Below are 14938 nucleotides of genomic sequence, written 5' to 3' on the forward strand. Positions count from 1 at the left end.
TTTACTTGGCTCGAACGCGTTCGCGTCGAGTCGGCGCCATCACATTCCGCGAAAGCTCGAGCTCACTTGTTTCTCTATCGCCGACGTGACACCATGTGCCCGCAACGCCTCCTCACACCTTTTCCTTGTCCTTCTTTTTGCCTCTACGGTCACCATCCATTGCAGGTGTGAGATCTTGCGCAGCTGTGAGGGCAAACATCGGTAGCAGCGCCCCTCTCTTCCGCCACATACATGAATATACATGCACAGGTGCCTTCTCACATACAGCACACGACAGCACGCCGCTGCTTGCCTTCTTCCTTCGCCTCCACTCTCATGGGACGTGCACCCACCACCCACGGCCACAGTGACCATCGCACGCATCACCAACACCGATTCACAGATACGTCTGAGCACACTGTGACCCGAGCGAGCGCGTTCTGACTAGGAGCCCTTCTGTGCGCCTCCTCCTTCGCACGTGCCACATAGAAACAGCAAGCGTGCTCAGGCCGGCACAGGCGTACACAGCCACAGGCGTGCTCCCGGACCGACTTTCATCCCCCCCCCCCACACACACACACACTCGCGCATCACCTCCTTGGCTCACAGCTGCTCTTCACAGACACGGTCGCCTTGCAGAAATCAAGGTTTCGCCTTTCTCAATCTTTTTTTTCGTTTACATTTTTGCGAAGGCTTTGCTTTGCCTGCCGCTATTTCAACTGTCTCCGCGCTTGCTTCCCTGTGTGTGTGCGCGCGTAATAGTGATTCGGTGTTGTCTTCGGACTTCTTCACGGGTGCTGGAAGAGCGGGGCGTGTGGTGGTGGTCCCGTCACGGCCATGCTCGTGCCACGCGGTTTCTTGGCGTTGCGTGGCGTACAGTCCATGCCTCATCATTGCTCGCGGCCCGCGCTGTGTGGAACAGGTCTTCGGCGGCTCGGTTTTGGCTTAGGTGCGAACCCCGTCGGGGTGGTCGCGACGACACCGTGTGCCGCATGCCCTTGCGTGAGCGTGCGTCGCTGCATGCACGCTTCATGCGCAAGTCTTGACGGGGTTGCCGGCCGGGGCAGGCCGATGGCTGTCGCTGATGCACTGATCTCCCAGTGGAGTCGGCGCAGCGGCGCATCTTTGACATGGCCGTCTCGTCTGCCGAGCGGCAGCGGCGGCGAGCCGGCTTCCTCTTTCACCACCGAAGCCGTTGCGGGTGTGTCGCCTAGTGCCACGGATGCCGGTCGCCGCGCGGCAGATGGGCGGACCACTTCGCTGCAGCCCGTCTCCAACGCGTCTGCGGCGCCGCCGTCTCTCGAGGAACTGTTTGCCGAAGCGGACGAGGATGACACAGACACCACCGCTGCTGCTGCTGCAGGCTTCCTCGACGAGAAGGAGCCTGAGGGGCTGAAGGATAGCCGGCGACATGGCGCCGCACTGCTTCCGCGGAGAGACTCTTCCACTTTCGTAGCTTCCGCCTCGCCGGAGGTGAACAGGTTCGACGACACCGATAAGTCTGCTCGCTCACCTCGCACATCTGCGAGTGCGACGGTAGAAGCTTCTCTTCTGGAGGCTCTGCTTGAAGAGCAACTCTCTCAGGACCTGAACGTCAGCGTGGATGACACGACCGAGGAGGACTCGGACGGGCTGGACGAGGTGGTACCAGGGGCAGCCGACGCACACGCGATCATCAACGTATCCTGTGCGCTCCCTCAGGGACAGTACCGTTCCCCTTACCTGCGGCAGGCCGCACATACGGAGACAGCAGGCGGTGACGCCGACGACGAGGCGGACGTCAAGGTAGACTCCATCGAGGACGCTGTGGATGACGAAGAGTCCATGGAGTCTGTGCTGGAAGAGGAGGCGGAGCGCATGTATCGTGCTGCCTTGACAAACATGGCGTATGGTCAGGACAACGCTGCCCAAGGTGAGGCGAGGCACGGAGTTTTCGGTGACTACACGTTCTTTGCGAAGGAGGCGGTGGCCTCCGCGGCGGAGACTCTGTCGATGCGTGAAAGCGCGAGCGCTGCCGGTGCGACTTCAGCGTTTGCCTTCTCTGACGGCATTGCCGATGGTGCCTCGACGTCGGCCGTGGAGTTCGACGATGACGCGGCGCGGCGGGCAGAGATCGATTCTGTGGGCGATGTCATGGCGACCTCGGGCACTGCTGCCGTTGCAGCTGCGAAGGCGCGAAAGAGATCGCCAGGAGGCGACGTGCGGTGATGGCGTTCTAGCAGGATAGAAGGCGCAAGGTAGAAGCGAATTGCTAGCTCTTTATACACGTAGAGTGGGATGAGGCAGGGACGCACACTGTCAGCCGCTCGCGAATCGGCCAGCAGCGACGGTCTGCTCAGCCACTCCTTTGTTATCCACTTGGCTGCTCGCACCTACCCAAGCAACAGAGAGGTGAGGCGAGAATGCTGCTGCCTCCCAGTGCCACCGCCGCGTCTCAGATACAGAGGCGGCTAAGCTCTTTATCGACGGCGCCCTTGTGCTGCTCTCGTTTTTTTTTTTTCATCTTGTTTTCTTCTCCCTGATGATGCCGGCCGCCTCACCGCCGTATCACACAGGGCTTAGCTCCCCTCTCCGATTCGTTGTGAAGAAGCCAAGTGGCCTTCACCGCCTGCTCTCGGGTGCCGCTGGCGGCGTCTCGGTGTCGGCGGAGAGGTTGGGGCTGGCGTTATGCCAGAGAGACTGGCAGCCATGATCCCCACCATACTCGCTCACGGCGGATCTTGTCATGAGCTGAACGAGCATGCACACCGGTCAAAGGTTGCTCTGCTGTTTGGCCGCGCTGCGGGCGATGCCGGGCGTGATCCAGGGCCTTTACCTTTCGTTGTGTGGGGTGAAGGAACGGTTGACTGCGTGGCACCAAACGGTGCTCGTAGGTCTGCCTCCTCGGCTACTGTTTGCTACATGTGTTTCGTGTAGCAGGAGGAAAGGAGCACGGTGATGGCGTGCGAGAAATGCCGTCTGTGCGCCGGCACATGCTTCTCCGCGCGGCCCCTTCCGCTTGACACACCCACTCCTGCCCAGGGGCGTGCGGGCTGAGGAGAGGGCGGAGTGCCCCTGCCGCCACAGACTCATGGCATCGCTCCACCTGTCGCTGCACGTGCGGGCAAGACTCCCCGACAGCGACACCGTGCTCAAGCAGATCCCGTCATGCAAAAATGCGAGCACTGTGCGCACGCGCTGTCAGGCAGAGCTGGCATGGTGCATCGCATCCGGCCAAGACATCAAGAGGGGCGCAGAGCAGGATTGCTCCACGGACAAGGCGTGTGTCGATGCACACGAGTCAGCTCCATAGTGCATGCGCGCGAAGCATGCAGCATCTCCTGCATCTGGCCGGTGCGGGCTGATGGGGCGTAGATGGCCGAGGCATGGCGAAAGCACCCTCGAGTTCCACCACCGGGTCCTCCCGACTCCCACGTGCAGAGCCTCCGCACCATATTATGGGATACCGCCGCTTGAAGCGACTGAGAGGGCGAAGCATGGCACACAGGCAGGGGGGCGCAGGGCCTCGTGGGGGGGGGCGGGAGCCCTGACCCTGAGGCTGGTGGACTTGGTCTCTGCGCTCATCCGGCATGCACCTGGGCCACCCCCCGTTGCCCGCACGGCAGACGCCACCGCCTCGGCTCTAGATGACGACCCTGGACGTCGCTCGCTTTGGATCGGAGCATGCAGCCCACACGAGTTTCCGTGTGGTGCTGATCGCGCCGCACGTATGCAGGGAGGGGACGAGGAAGGAGAGGGAGGCCCCGCTAGGCGCACGGCTTCGATTCGACGGCGGACGGCTCGTCCCAGACAACGAGGGATGCAGCCCGCAGGGCAGCAGGCGCAGGTGCGCTGTAGCTGTGTAATGCGTACGTTTTGTTGGCTTGTTCGCTGTAGAATGGACACGCTGCAACACACCCCCAAAATGCTTTCCATCAGTCAGCCCGTTCTGTTATCTGCCCTCGTTACATCCAGCAGCGGATGGTTTGACTGCGCTCCATGTGTCTGCCTGTGAACTTTCTCCTTTTTTCGTCTAGTTTCTCACACCTGTTCTTGTTTGAATTTCTTCTCGACAGAGTTGCCGATCGTTACACATTGTTATAGCGATCCAGGTTTGCGCATGCTCGCGTGTGTGGGTATTGGCCTCTGGGCCCATGTGAAAAAGAACGGATGCGTTGTGAGGCGCGTCGCCGGAAAATCCCCATCGTGCTCGCAAGAGGCAGGTGCGGTATTTCTGTACTCTCCGCCACATTACCCGCTGCGGCGGAAGCGAGGCAGAGACCTCGTTGCGGTCGAGCGCTGCTTTCACCTTTTCCTGCGTGCCTTCCGTTGTGTGGCGAGTCTTGCCCTTCCCCACTCACCACCCCTTTTCCTTTCCGGCCTTCTTCTGTCTCGCGTCCACCATCACCAGCCATCACTGTACGTCATGCAGACAAGTTGCCTACGATTCACACCCACGAACTGTCGTCTCCATACCGCCGTCTTGCCCTCTTCTCGCACGCTATAGTCTTTTCTTCTCAGCCTCTTGCGAGATCTATTTTGCCTGTGCTGGTTGTCGTTTCTCGTTCTCGGGCTGCGCGGCTGGGCTGGTTGTTTCTTTTTGTGCGGCACCAGCACGCACACCCCACGCCCTGTACTTTCTGCTGGAAGAGTTCAGGTGATCTTGTCCGCTCTCGCTGCATGCATACCCCCTCATCTTCGTGTCTATCTACACTCTGGTACTCTTGTTGCCGTGCCGGGCGCCTCTACTGTGTTCGCTTCACTTTTTCTGCGACCTTTTCTTCAGCGAACTTGCTGCGTCGACACAAGCACCATCGATACGCAGTTTCCTGCGGCATGCACACGCCTACTCCGTTTGCCTTTCTCTGTGCTTGCCGTACTTTTTCCGCTTGCTACTTCCTGCTCGGTGAACCGTTTTTGCCGTTCCCCCCGTTCTTTCGTCTCTGTCGCTGTGCGCGGCTTCTCTCTCTCGACGGCTTCACTGAGTGACGCACAGCGCGGTGTTGTCGCATTACCAATCCTTTCGGAGATGCTTCTGAGTGCACAGGGAAGGTCCTTGCGGCTGCTTGGTGCGTTTAGCGGGTTTCCTTTCACTAGCACCGCGCTTCCCGTGGCAGCCAGGCGCTGCCCAGCTCAAGCCCACCATTTGAGTAAGCGAAGCCCCTCGTCATCCTGGAATGCCTTGAGAGGTACCCGGGTCACACGATGTGTTGTGCTGCCGGCAGGACGGCGCTGGGCCACCGACTGCGAAAGCGCTGCTCTCGAACCGAACAGAGGTCCGACGCTGGTGTCCAGGCGCACTGTCCACTCGGCTGCAGCCTCTGCCGCAAAGCCGGCGAACGAAGCTGACGGCGCTGCGGTTGTGGAGACTGTGAGCGCATCACCTGCGACTACTTTGCAATCCAGCGAGAGTGCGACCGCACAAACCGTGATGGCGGCTGCCATTGGTGCAGCAGCTGCTGCTGAGTCGCAGGACACTGGCGCAACAGGTGATCAACAGTCTTCGAGGAGCACCACCGCTGCAGCAACCGCAATGGAGACGATGCCAGCAGACCAGGTAAGTATGTGGCGGCGTGTCTGGCGAGCCTTCAAGAGCGAGGGCACAGACTTCTCCATCTTCTACCTGCCCTTCTATGGTGGCACATTTGTGTTCTTCTACTTTGCATTCGCGACGGGGCTGATGCGCAAGGAGGCAATCCTCGACGGCGTGCTCTCCTGGATGGGCGACAGGGTCGACCACGCCAAGCTGCACGCCCGCATCGCCGCGTGGAATTCTTGGGCCAACTTGGGCTTCGCCATCGCCATCAACGAGTTGGTCGAGGTTGTACGCCTCCCTGTGGTGTTTGTCCTCTATTATGCAATGAGGCCGCACTCGAATCGCTTTGCGCGCTGGCTTGCTGGCCTCGCCCGTCGCTTGCGGCGTGGTAAGTGGACTGACGGCGCGGCGAAGGCCTAGCGGAGCGGGATACGAAAGCCGAGTTGCATGCGGCTGGCTTGACCTGTGCGTCGTCACTACTAAGTCTGCGCATCGCTATTCCGACGTGCCGACAGTCACATGCACCGCACGAAAAACAGCGCAAACTCATACAAGCGAAAGGGAATGAGCGCAATGATGGTCTGACGGGAGGCGCGGCAGCTGCTGCGTCGCTCTCTGTGCATAGGATCCGTTAAGAGGATAGCTCGCACGTGCAAGCACAGAGCAGGCGCCTTTCGCTACCCACATGTGGCGTGCAGGGCTGCCATGCGAAGGGTTGCTTTCCTCCTTGCCAAACCTTGCTCACATGGCTTGGACTGCGTGCACTGGGCGGTGGTAATGCTGGCGCTCGACCATGCTGACCTGGTCGTGACGACATCATTTTTGCACACTATCGCCAACCCTCCCCTTCCCGATTGCTACCCTCTCTCTTTTCTCTCCTTCCTTCTCTGCTGTTGCAATGCGCAGTGGCGTTGTTTCGCGCTTCTTTTCCTCGCCGCGGCTGAGTGTCTCACTTTCTCTCTCTCCGCATTTCTCGCCATCCAACGCGCAAGCGCTCAGAGATATCGATAAACCCCGTCGCAACTGCGCACGCCTCTTCCTCGTGATTGCTACTGCGCTGTACGCAGAGAGTTTCCTTCTGTGTTGCTGGGGCGGAACACGCCCTCTTTTTGCCCCCCCCCCCCCCCCCCACCCAACGGCTTTTACGCATCCCTCTTGTGTTCTTCCTATCAGGGATGCTTTCTCGCATTCTCGGCGCGCACTTGCGCGGTGGCGCGGCGGCAGCATGCGCCTCCGCGCGATGCAGCGCAGCATCACCAGCGATCCGCTTGGGTAGGCTGAACGCGTGTGGACTTCCAGGTAGCCTGGCCGATAGTATCAGCGACAGCCGTAGCAGTTTCGCCCAAGACGTTGCGGCAGCCTCTGTCTTCCTGGTCAGCTCGAAGCGGTTCGTTCAGTTTGAGCAGACGAGCGAGACGTTGCTCGGCATCAACAAGAGCAAGCGTGCGATGCACAACCGGTGGGTAGCGAAGAGCACGAAGGAGTACATGAGCGAGGCCGACTCGAAGGTCTCCAAGGGGAACAGCCTCCTCTTCGGTGCGCGCGAGCGTCGGCGCGAGGGCATGGAGAGGCGGAAGGAACGCTTTCGCGAGGTGGCAGAGGAGACGGACCGCACTTTTGAGCTGGAGCTGGAGAGGATGCGGGATGACAAGGATCGACGGTGGAAGAAGGGCTTCAACTTCTTTAAGCGGCAAGGAAAGGCGTTTACACTACTCTACATCGTTGCGTACGTCGCACCCTTGGCGATTCTCTACGTCGGCTTCGCCAGCGGACTGCTGCCGAAAGATGCCGTCTTCGAGTTTCTCTTCTTCTTCTTGCAGACCTTCATGGATCGCGACATGTTTTTTGAGCGCGTTGAGGCGTGGGATACGTACTCGAACTTCGGCTTCGCGTTTGTCGTGAACGAGACGCTTGAGTTCATGCGCTTCCCGTTGGTGATGTTCTTCTTCTACCAGGCACGCCCGTTCCTGACGGGGGTGAACCAGCGCGTGAAGGCGTCCATCTTCCGCTTCAACGCGGCGGAGTCGTAGAGAGGCGTTTCGCGTTAACGCTCTGTGCGTGTGTGCACCAGCAATCCCCGCGTGTCTGTGCGTTGGGGTATGTGGTTTCTGTGTGTGTGTGTTTTCGGTGCGTGCGCGCGGGCGTGACGTTGCGCGGCTGCTGCCGCAGCCGACTTTTTTTTTGCGGTTTTGCTCGCTGTGCTTTCGATGGATGCCTAGGTGTGGCGCTTACTTTACATGCCTCCTTTTCGTTCTCTCTCTCTTGACGTGTGTCTTCTCCCGCCTAATGCGTAAGTGTGTCTGCTTGCCTGCGCATCCGTGTGCCTACGCATGAGAGCGTACCCCCCTTCCTCTACGGGGTGTGTCTGTATCGGCTACGCAGACGTGTTCAAAGGACGCGTGTGCGCGCTCGCTCAGTTGCATGTAGGGCGTTCCCCTTTACCCTATCTATCCAACATTGGACTCGGCGTCAGAAGACGAACAAGGGTGTGCGCACATGCCGCGCCATCACGCAGGTGACGCTTGTCATACATATGTTGCTGTTTGTGGTTTTGTATGTGTCACCCGCTGCCACTGCGCAGTCGCACCCTTTCCATTCCCTTCTGTCATCTCTCCCACCTGTCTCGCTCTCACGCTGGCGAGAAAAGGAAGGCACTCACACGCACGCGTGCGCAATCGCGTCGTGCGCCCGCACGCTTTTGACGCTATCACCTCTCTCTCTTTCTATCTCTTACGCTTAACGTCTCTGCTGCACTCTCGATTCTACCTACACCTCGTCTGTTTCTTGTTGTCTATATGCCACACGCGCGCGCACAAGTGCGCACACGCAACCGCGTCGCACACCAAGTGCCCCCCCCCCTCCCCCTCTCCCTCCTCCACTGTACTGAATTGGTGAGGGACGGTACACATAGCATCACGCCCCTTCTTTTTTTTTTATTTGTTCAGTTATCGATTAGTCTTCAACCTTCCTCGTAAGGGACCTGGACTCTCGGGAAGAGCGAGAGCGAGACTGACGAAGAGGCGTTCGCTGACGCGGGTGTGGCAGACCCCATTCTGCTCCTTCTCCACCACACCATCCCTCAGTGTCTCCCTTGCCTGGCGAAGGCTGAGGCACGCCACCGGCGAATTTCCGGCTGTTTTTCGTTTTCACAGCTTTCTGTTGCTTCCGCGACAACGCCGCGCGGAGCGAGAGCCGATAAGCACATGCGCGCGTCTGCGCTCTGTTCTTAGACCCACCCACACACGCGAGTATCCACACGAGGCGCGCCTCGTCGTTCCTTTTTTTTTTGTTCCTTTCCCCCCTTTCCGGGCATACGGTGGAAGCATGTATAGGCAGCAGCGTGCGCAGCAGTTGCGGGGCGGCCGCGGGTACCCGACGGAGGTGGCCGGGCGGGATCGTGTGAAGTTCTTCCGTCGCCCCGTCGAGCCCGAAAACACCGTTCTGGAGAACGCCAACAACAACGCAAGCACCGCCACCTGTGCGGACGCGATGCAGGCGCAGTTTGCCGCCAGCTGCCCCTCCTTTTCGATACCGTCCAATGCAGCCGCGTTTGCGTCATCTGTGCCCCACGGTGAGGCGGGCGGGCGCACCAGCCACCGGCCCTCCTCCGCCCTCGGCTGGCGTTCACGCCACGCCAACTCCTCCAGCCGGATGGGCGGCAACGGTCTTGTTCGCAGAGGCGGTGCTGGCCTGCGAGGGGCAAAGCCGCATCACCTTCCGAGTCTTGAGAGAGGCGACGCGGCAGGCGTCGTCGGCAGCGGGGGCGAAGCCCAGCAGGATGGACGTTCTGTGGCGTCGGTGCAGACTATGTATCGCGACAACGAAGCACAGACAGATCCGTACTCGCCCGACTACGTCATTCCGGAGGGAGCCCCCACGCCGGAGATTCTGGGTCTTCAGAGCCTCACATACCAGAATGGCGGGCTTCCGTCTGGGAAGGAAGGCGTGGAACTCATCCAGCGACTGCGCCGCCGCCGTGACGTCGAGGCGTCATTGCCAACCGGGACGGATGCGGCCTCCATCGAGGCCAAGTACACTGCTCTGCACGAGCTGGAGGAAAAGGAGTGGGCCGAGCGCGAGGACCATGTCGCGCAGCTACAGCAGCGGCGACTAGACCGGCTGAGAGAGTCGTTGTTGGCGCGCGAGGCGGCCCGCGAGGATGCCAACCGGAGGCGTCTGGAGCAGATCAAATCGCAGTACCTCGAATCCCTAGGCGGAAAACTGACGTCGCTTGAGATGCGTCGTATGGCAGCAAGCAAGCGCGGCATCGATAAGATGGCGCAACTGCAGGCATTGGGGACCGGTGGCGCAGCGGGCCAAATCGCAGAGGCAGGGGCGACCCTTGGCATTCCTTCAGCAGCGGCTTCTATGAAGAGTTCCACTGCTACCTCGAAGAGCGGCAGAGCCAAGCCATCCATTGCGACCTACTCGCGCTACGGCACAGATGGTGCGCCTCCGCAGATCGAGCAGAGCGACATCACTGGCGGCTCTAGCATTGACGCTCGCCTCCGCGCGGCCAGGCAAGCATTCAACTACGATATTCGGCCGCAGCTACTGGCGGACCCGGCGGGGACAGAGGTGGTTGATGCCGAGCGTGGCGCCCGAGTGGATCGGGTCTCACCGAAGACGTTTGTTGTGCCGGAGAACGAGGCGGTGCAGCGTCTGCCAACACTGTATCAGCGCCGCGAGCAGGAGCGAGTCCTGCACTCGCTCGAGTACGCCTACAACAAGCTGCATCCCTCTGAGGATGCTGAGGATGGCAAGGCATGTGAGATGACGGCGCAGCGGGTGCTGGAGCTGTACAGGGCCACGCCGAAGCTGCAGCGGCCAGAGACACCGGTGCTGAGGCTGGACAGTGATGAGCAAGAGGAGGAGCAAGACGCCTGCATCCTCCTTCAACGCCTGCTGCGCGGCCGTGCGGTGCAGAACGACTTCTTCGACGGCCGTGAACGTTGCCGCGGACTCATCGAAGAGCTGCAGGCTGCTTCTACAGCTCAGACGGCGGAGCAGCTGGCGGCGGCAAAGCGAAAGGAGGAGTTGCTGGCAGCGGAGCGGGAGGCGGAGGCGCAGCACATCGTTGGCAGCGCGCTCGGCGCCATTGTGCACGACACACTCGGGTTCCTGTCTCACGAGCTGGGTCGCCAGCAGGACATGGCGGCACTGCGACGGCTGCAGGAAGAGGCCGAGGTGGTGCGTGCGACTCGCGAGGCGGCCGAGCGAGCCCGTCGTGCGGAGGTGCGCCAGCAGCGCGACCGCAACGAGGTCGCCTACGCGGCGTACATGCGTGCCACCGACACGACGCTGCAGTGCTTCCTTGACGACGTTACGCGGTCTGCGGTGGAGGAGACGGCGATGGTTGTGGCGGTGGAGGCAGAACGGGCCTGCCAAGCGGCCCATGCCTCACCACGGTATCCTGCGACCGAGGAGGCAGAGGACGTTGTGTGCGACATGCTGGACGGGTTCGTCATTCCAGCGATTGTGGATGCCATTGGATTACAGGGACGCGAGCTGGAGAAGAAGGCGGTAGCAGGCGCAGCGCTGGATGCTGCCCACACGTTGAGTAAGGCATGCGGCAGACCACCGACTTGACATGACGTCTGCTGCAGCGGCTGCCGGCCTCCCACTTGCACACAAGCGACTTTGTTCTGTTCGTCTGCTTCTGCATCTTATTCGCTGCTGCCTCCCTCACGTCATCCCCAGTGTCCGTGTGCGCGGGTTCACGTCGGTGCTGGAGTGGACTCCACCTCCTCCCCCACCCGCGCTAGCTTTGCGACCCTGCGTCCGTTCGCGTGTGCGTGTGCGAGTCGGCACGCCACCGACTTGCGATGTACGCTAGCATTTTCGCATGAGTGCATATCTCGGTTCCCCGCGCTTGTCTTAGAAGGATGTACATATGTGAAACTATTGGTCCCTCTTTTTGTTTCGTCTTCCGTCTTGCTGAGATGCGTGTGTGTGTGTGTGTGTGTGTGTGTGTGTGGGAACATCTCGTTGCCTTGCCCTTGTTCTCTCTCTTCATCTCTGGTTGTGCATGCGCGCATGCGTTGGAAGGCATTCGTCGCATATTTGGTGTTGTTTGGGGACTCGGCGTTAAAGGGCGAAGAGACAGGGAGAGCGCGCGCGCCTCTCTCGGCGAGTACGTGTGGTGGGGAGCGATCAGACTCTTTACGGATCGGTTGCACTCATCCTGCGCACTCGCCTATTGGTGTTGTGACTGTCGTTCAATGGAACCCCTAAGCGTGGGCGTGCGTGTGTGTTTGTGCGTGCGTGTGTGTGTGTGCTTCACTGTATCGCTGCGAGTGCGATGCTCTTGCCCAACTTCCCTCTCCTTCTCCACTTGAGTGCCTCGATGCTGTGGCCTTTTCTTCTTTTCAGTTTTGTTTTCGCCTTTGCTCGATGTTATGCTTCGCCCTCCTCGGTCTTTTTCCCATCGGTTCTCCGTCTTGGTATGTGTGCATTTGACTGTGACATCTCTCCATCCCGCCCGACCGCGTCCACCAGCTGCGCAGAACATTACATGACGAATCAAGCACAGCACATCTCATGTGTGTGGTGACGGCTTTTCACAGCCGCAGTTGAGTGCCCATAGTGCAGGAAGTCTTCATCGCGGTCGAACTCCTCACCTGCTGTGTGAGGCCCCCTTTCGGAAGCGCGCGCCGTAGCATGCTGCTGAGGGTGCGAGTGGCTGAGTATAGCGGCTACTGCTGCGGATGACCGCAGGCACGACGACTGCCTTTCACTTTTTTTAGGCAACACGGCATGTGCTAGCCCACACCTTCTCTCTTCGCTCTTGTTCTTTCTCCATCACGGGACACTGAGCAACCCGTGCCCTTTTTTCTTCATGCTTCTTCGGTCTCGGCTCACATGCCTCTTCCTCGCCCCCCCCCCCCCCCCCCGCCCTCGCATCTTCGCACTTTACCACCATCACGCCATCGCTACACCAGCAGCAACCGCGTCCCTCGGTTCGCGCCCTTGCAGGCGAGTGTGTCGGACCTGCACGGTAGAGCGCAGCTGAGCCTTTACAGGTGAGCACGGACACACAAGCCGGCACCACGCATATTTGTCCAGCGTGGCACATGTGTGCACCCCCTTCCTCCCCCCCCTCTCTCTCTCTCTGCCCTTCCCGTCGTCTCTCGTTCATCAACCGTGAAAATGGCAGATTCCTTTGTACCTCGGTTCCAGCTGAACACGTCGCGCAGCTCCGCCCGCAGTGGCGATGGGTTCGCTTCGCGGCTCGACCGCACTGCCGCCCCCTACGCGGCCTCTGCGCGGCACAGCGCGAACAAAGGCGCCGGTGCATATGATGATAGCAGCCGCCGGTACCCCCTCTTCAGCGCACTCAGTAGCAGCAACAACACATTCTTGACGAACAACACGCCTGGCAGTGACTGGCTGAGGGATAGCTACGCCGGCAGCCGAGACGCTGGCACTGCCGCCGAACCGCTCTCGCCGACCCCACGCGTGAGCGAGGCGGCTACTGGCCTTGGTGGCGGGTGGGGTGGCGAGCGCCAGCGCTACGCAGCTGCGCAGCGCGGCGCAAGCGATGACTACGTTGGCCACCGCGAGGGCAGTTGCAGCGGAGGCAGAGGTATTCCTGCGCCGTCTGCTACTCACCCACTCTTCACTTCCTCCAGCGCCTCGCTCCCACAAGACAGGAATGTCATAGCAGGTAACAGCGGCCGCGTCACGTGGACAGGCAGTGCAGGCGTGACAGGAGGCAAGGAGACAGCAGCATGTTGCTCCAGCTATCGGCCGCGGTCCGCTGGCACCAGCAGCACATGCGACCCTAGTCGCTGGGGGCAGCGCTCGAGTGACCCTGCGTCGTCGTCGGCGGCGCGCCCCGCCTTCACCAGCACGTTCGTTGGCACCTCGTCTGCCGCTATGTCATCCAGCAGGCAGGGCTACGCCGGCGGCGGCGTTGGCTTCTCGGATGCCGATTGGCGAGGAGCAAGGACGACGGCAGGCGGTGCCTTCGACTGGGGCGCTGATGCTCGAGGTGGAGGCGCAGCTGGCCTGGTGAATAGTCGCTCCCGAGCGCGTGTCGACCGCTGGACCGACGAGGAGTCGTGCAGAGCCGCGAGGAGCAAGGAGATGTCGATCCGGAATGATGCGCCGACGATGGCGACCGACTCGTCTTCGATCTCGCCCGAGGAGCGACCGCGATCACAGCGGCATCGACGCCACCGAAGCCACCAACGCGGGTCTCGTCGTGGGCGTAGCGGCGGCGGTGGCGGAGTGAACAGCAACGGCAGCCGCCATGAGGGAGCGCACGATGACGACGATGACGACTCCGACGGCATGCGGGACGGCGCTGAAAACGATTCTCTGTCGTTTGCGGAGGCTATCGTTAGCGCGATGGATGCGCAGCCAGTTGTCCCGCCGGCGCTTCTCCGAAACTTGCAGGAGCCACCGTTCATATGGAATCGACACCCCAGTCACGGCATCGTCCTGTGCCTCCTGCAGCATCGCGGCATCTACCTCCCACGTTATCGCGAGCTGGTGGATTACCACATGGCGGAGCTGTTCCTGCACTACCTCGATCTTTGCCGCGAAGGGGCGTTCTTCATCCACTACTCCGCCGGCAAGTGGCCCAAAGAACGCTTTTTCCGCATTCGCATGCTGCCGGTCAATCGTCTGGAGGCGGAAACGGAGCCGGCGCCGCACCTCGTCATCACCCTCCACGAAAGTGGCGTGGACATTCTCGACGCCATTCCGCTCAACAAACTCGTCGGCGTCACGGCCACGCCGCACACCGCGTGCTTCCTGCCATTTCTCGAGTCGCCCAAGACGATCATCGGCTGCCGTGAGGGCCGCGGCCACCGCGCCCGCTTGCCCGCGGACGGCGCCTTCAGCCTCTGGTTCTACGACGTGGCGCAGCACAAGCCTCGCAGCGTGGACATCTTGACGTGCGATGCAAAGGTGTTCGACATCTGGACAAAGACCTTCCGAGGACTGGTGAGTGTGAACAGTTCCTCTATTGTGCAGGTGGCATTGACGCCGCAAGGGGAGTCCGTGGAGTTGGCGGAGCTGACGCGGGCGGCTCAACAGCAAGGGGAGGTGGAGCACGGCGAGCAGCTTGGGAGGTTGTCCTCTTCGTAGAAGGCGGCCGCGGCGAGGTGGTGTTGGTGCGAGGGAGCGCAACACAAGGGATGCAACGAGCAGAGGGGTGGAGAGAAGTGTGTGTCTCTCATTGTCCCTGCAGGTGTTGCCCCTCCCTCTCCCGTCCGACTGCACCTTTTTTGTTTATTATTTGCTTGCCGATGGCCGCGCGGCGCCAGCGTGCACGTGGTGGGCATAGACACGGATCCCCTTGTGCGCCGGCCTCGCTTCACCGCTTTGCAACGAACAAAACAAAATGAAAACAAGAAGGAGGGCGGCGATGTCTCTGTCTCTCCGTGTGCACTCGTGTGGCTTACCAGCCTCTCACGTACTCTGTGCGTGTCTGCG

At 60.8% G+C, this 14938-nt stretch overlaps 5 protein-coding genes across 5 annotated transcripts; all 5 read left to right on the forward strand.

Moving 5' to 3' along the window:
- Positions 1 to 999: 999 nt before the first annotated feature.
- Positions 1000 to 2187, forward strand: LMJF_33_2200 (hypothetical protein; the record flags this gene model as incomplete). Its single annotated transcript, XM_001685929.1, has 1 exon — positions 1000 to 2187. One exon carries the CDS (start codon positions 1000 to 1002, stop codon positions 2185 to 2187), a length of 1188 nt encoding a protein of 395 aa, XP_001685981.1.
- A 2800-nt stretch (positions 2188 to 4987) lies between these two features.
- On the forward strand, positions 4988 to 5914 carry LMJF_33_2205 (hypothetical protein; the record flags this gene model as incomplete). The annotated part of the gene is made up of 1 exon (XM_003722345.1): positions 4988 to 5914. The coding sequence occupies one exon, from the start codon at positions 4988 to 4990 to the stop codon at positions 5912 to 5914; it is 927 nt and encodes a 308-aa protein (XP_003722393.1).
- Positions 5915 to 6942: 1028 nt separating this feature from the next.
- Positions 6943 to 7524, forward strand: LMJF_33_2210 (conserved hypothetical protein; the record flags this gene model as incomplete). The annotated part of the gene is made up of 1 exon (XM_001685930.1): positions 6943 to 7524. The coding sequence occupies one exon, from the start codon at positions 6943 to 6945 to the stop codon at positions 7522 to 7524; it is 582 nt and encodes a 193-aa protein (XP_001685982.1).
- A 1294-nt stretch (positions 7525 to 8818) lies between these two features.
- LMJF_33_2220 (conserved hypothetical protein) lies at positions 8819 to 11083 on the forward strand (the record flags this gene model as incomplete). Its single annotated transcript, XM_001685931.1, has 1 exon — positions 8819 to 11083. The coding sequence occupies one exon, from the start codon at positions 8819 to 8821 to the stop codon at positions 11081 to 11083; it is 2265 nt and encodes a 754-aa protein (XP_001685983.1).
- A 2706-nt stretch (positions 11084 to 13789) lies between these two features.
- Positions 13790 to 14590, forward strand: LMJF_33_2230 (conserved hypothetical protein; the record flags this gene model as incomplete). The annotated part of the gene is made up of 1 exon (XM_001685932.1): positions 13790 to 14590. One exon carries the CDS (start codon positions 13790 to 13792, stop codon positions 14588 to 14590), a length of 801 nt encoding a protein of 266 aa, XP_001685984.1.
- Between the last annotated feature and the right edge of the window lie 348 nt (positions 14591 to 14938).

This window comes from Leishmania major, chromosome 33 (genome assembly GCF_000002725.2).
Source record: "Leishmania major strain Friedlin complete genome, chromosome 33".
Taxonomy (NCBI): domain Eukaryota; phylum Euglenozoa; class Kinetoplastea; order Trypanosomatida; family Trypanosomatidae; genus Leishmania; species Leishmania major.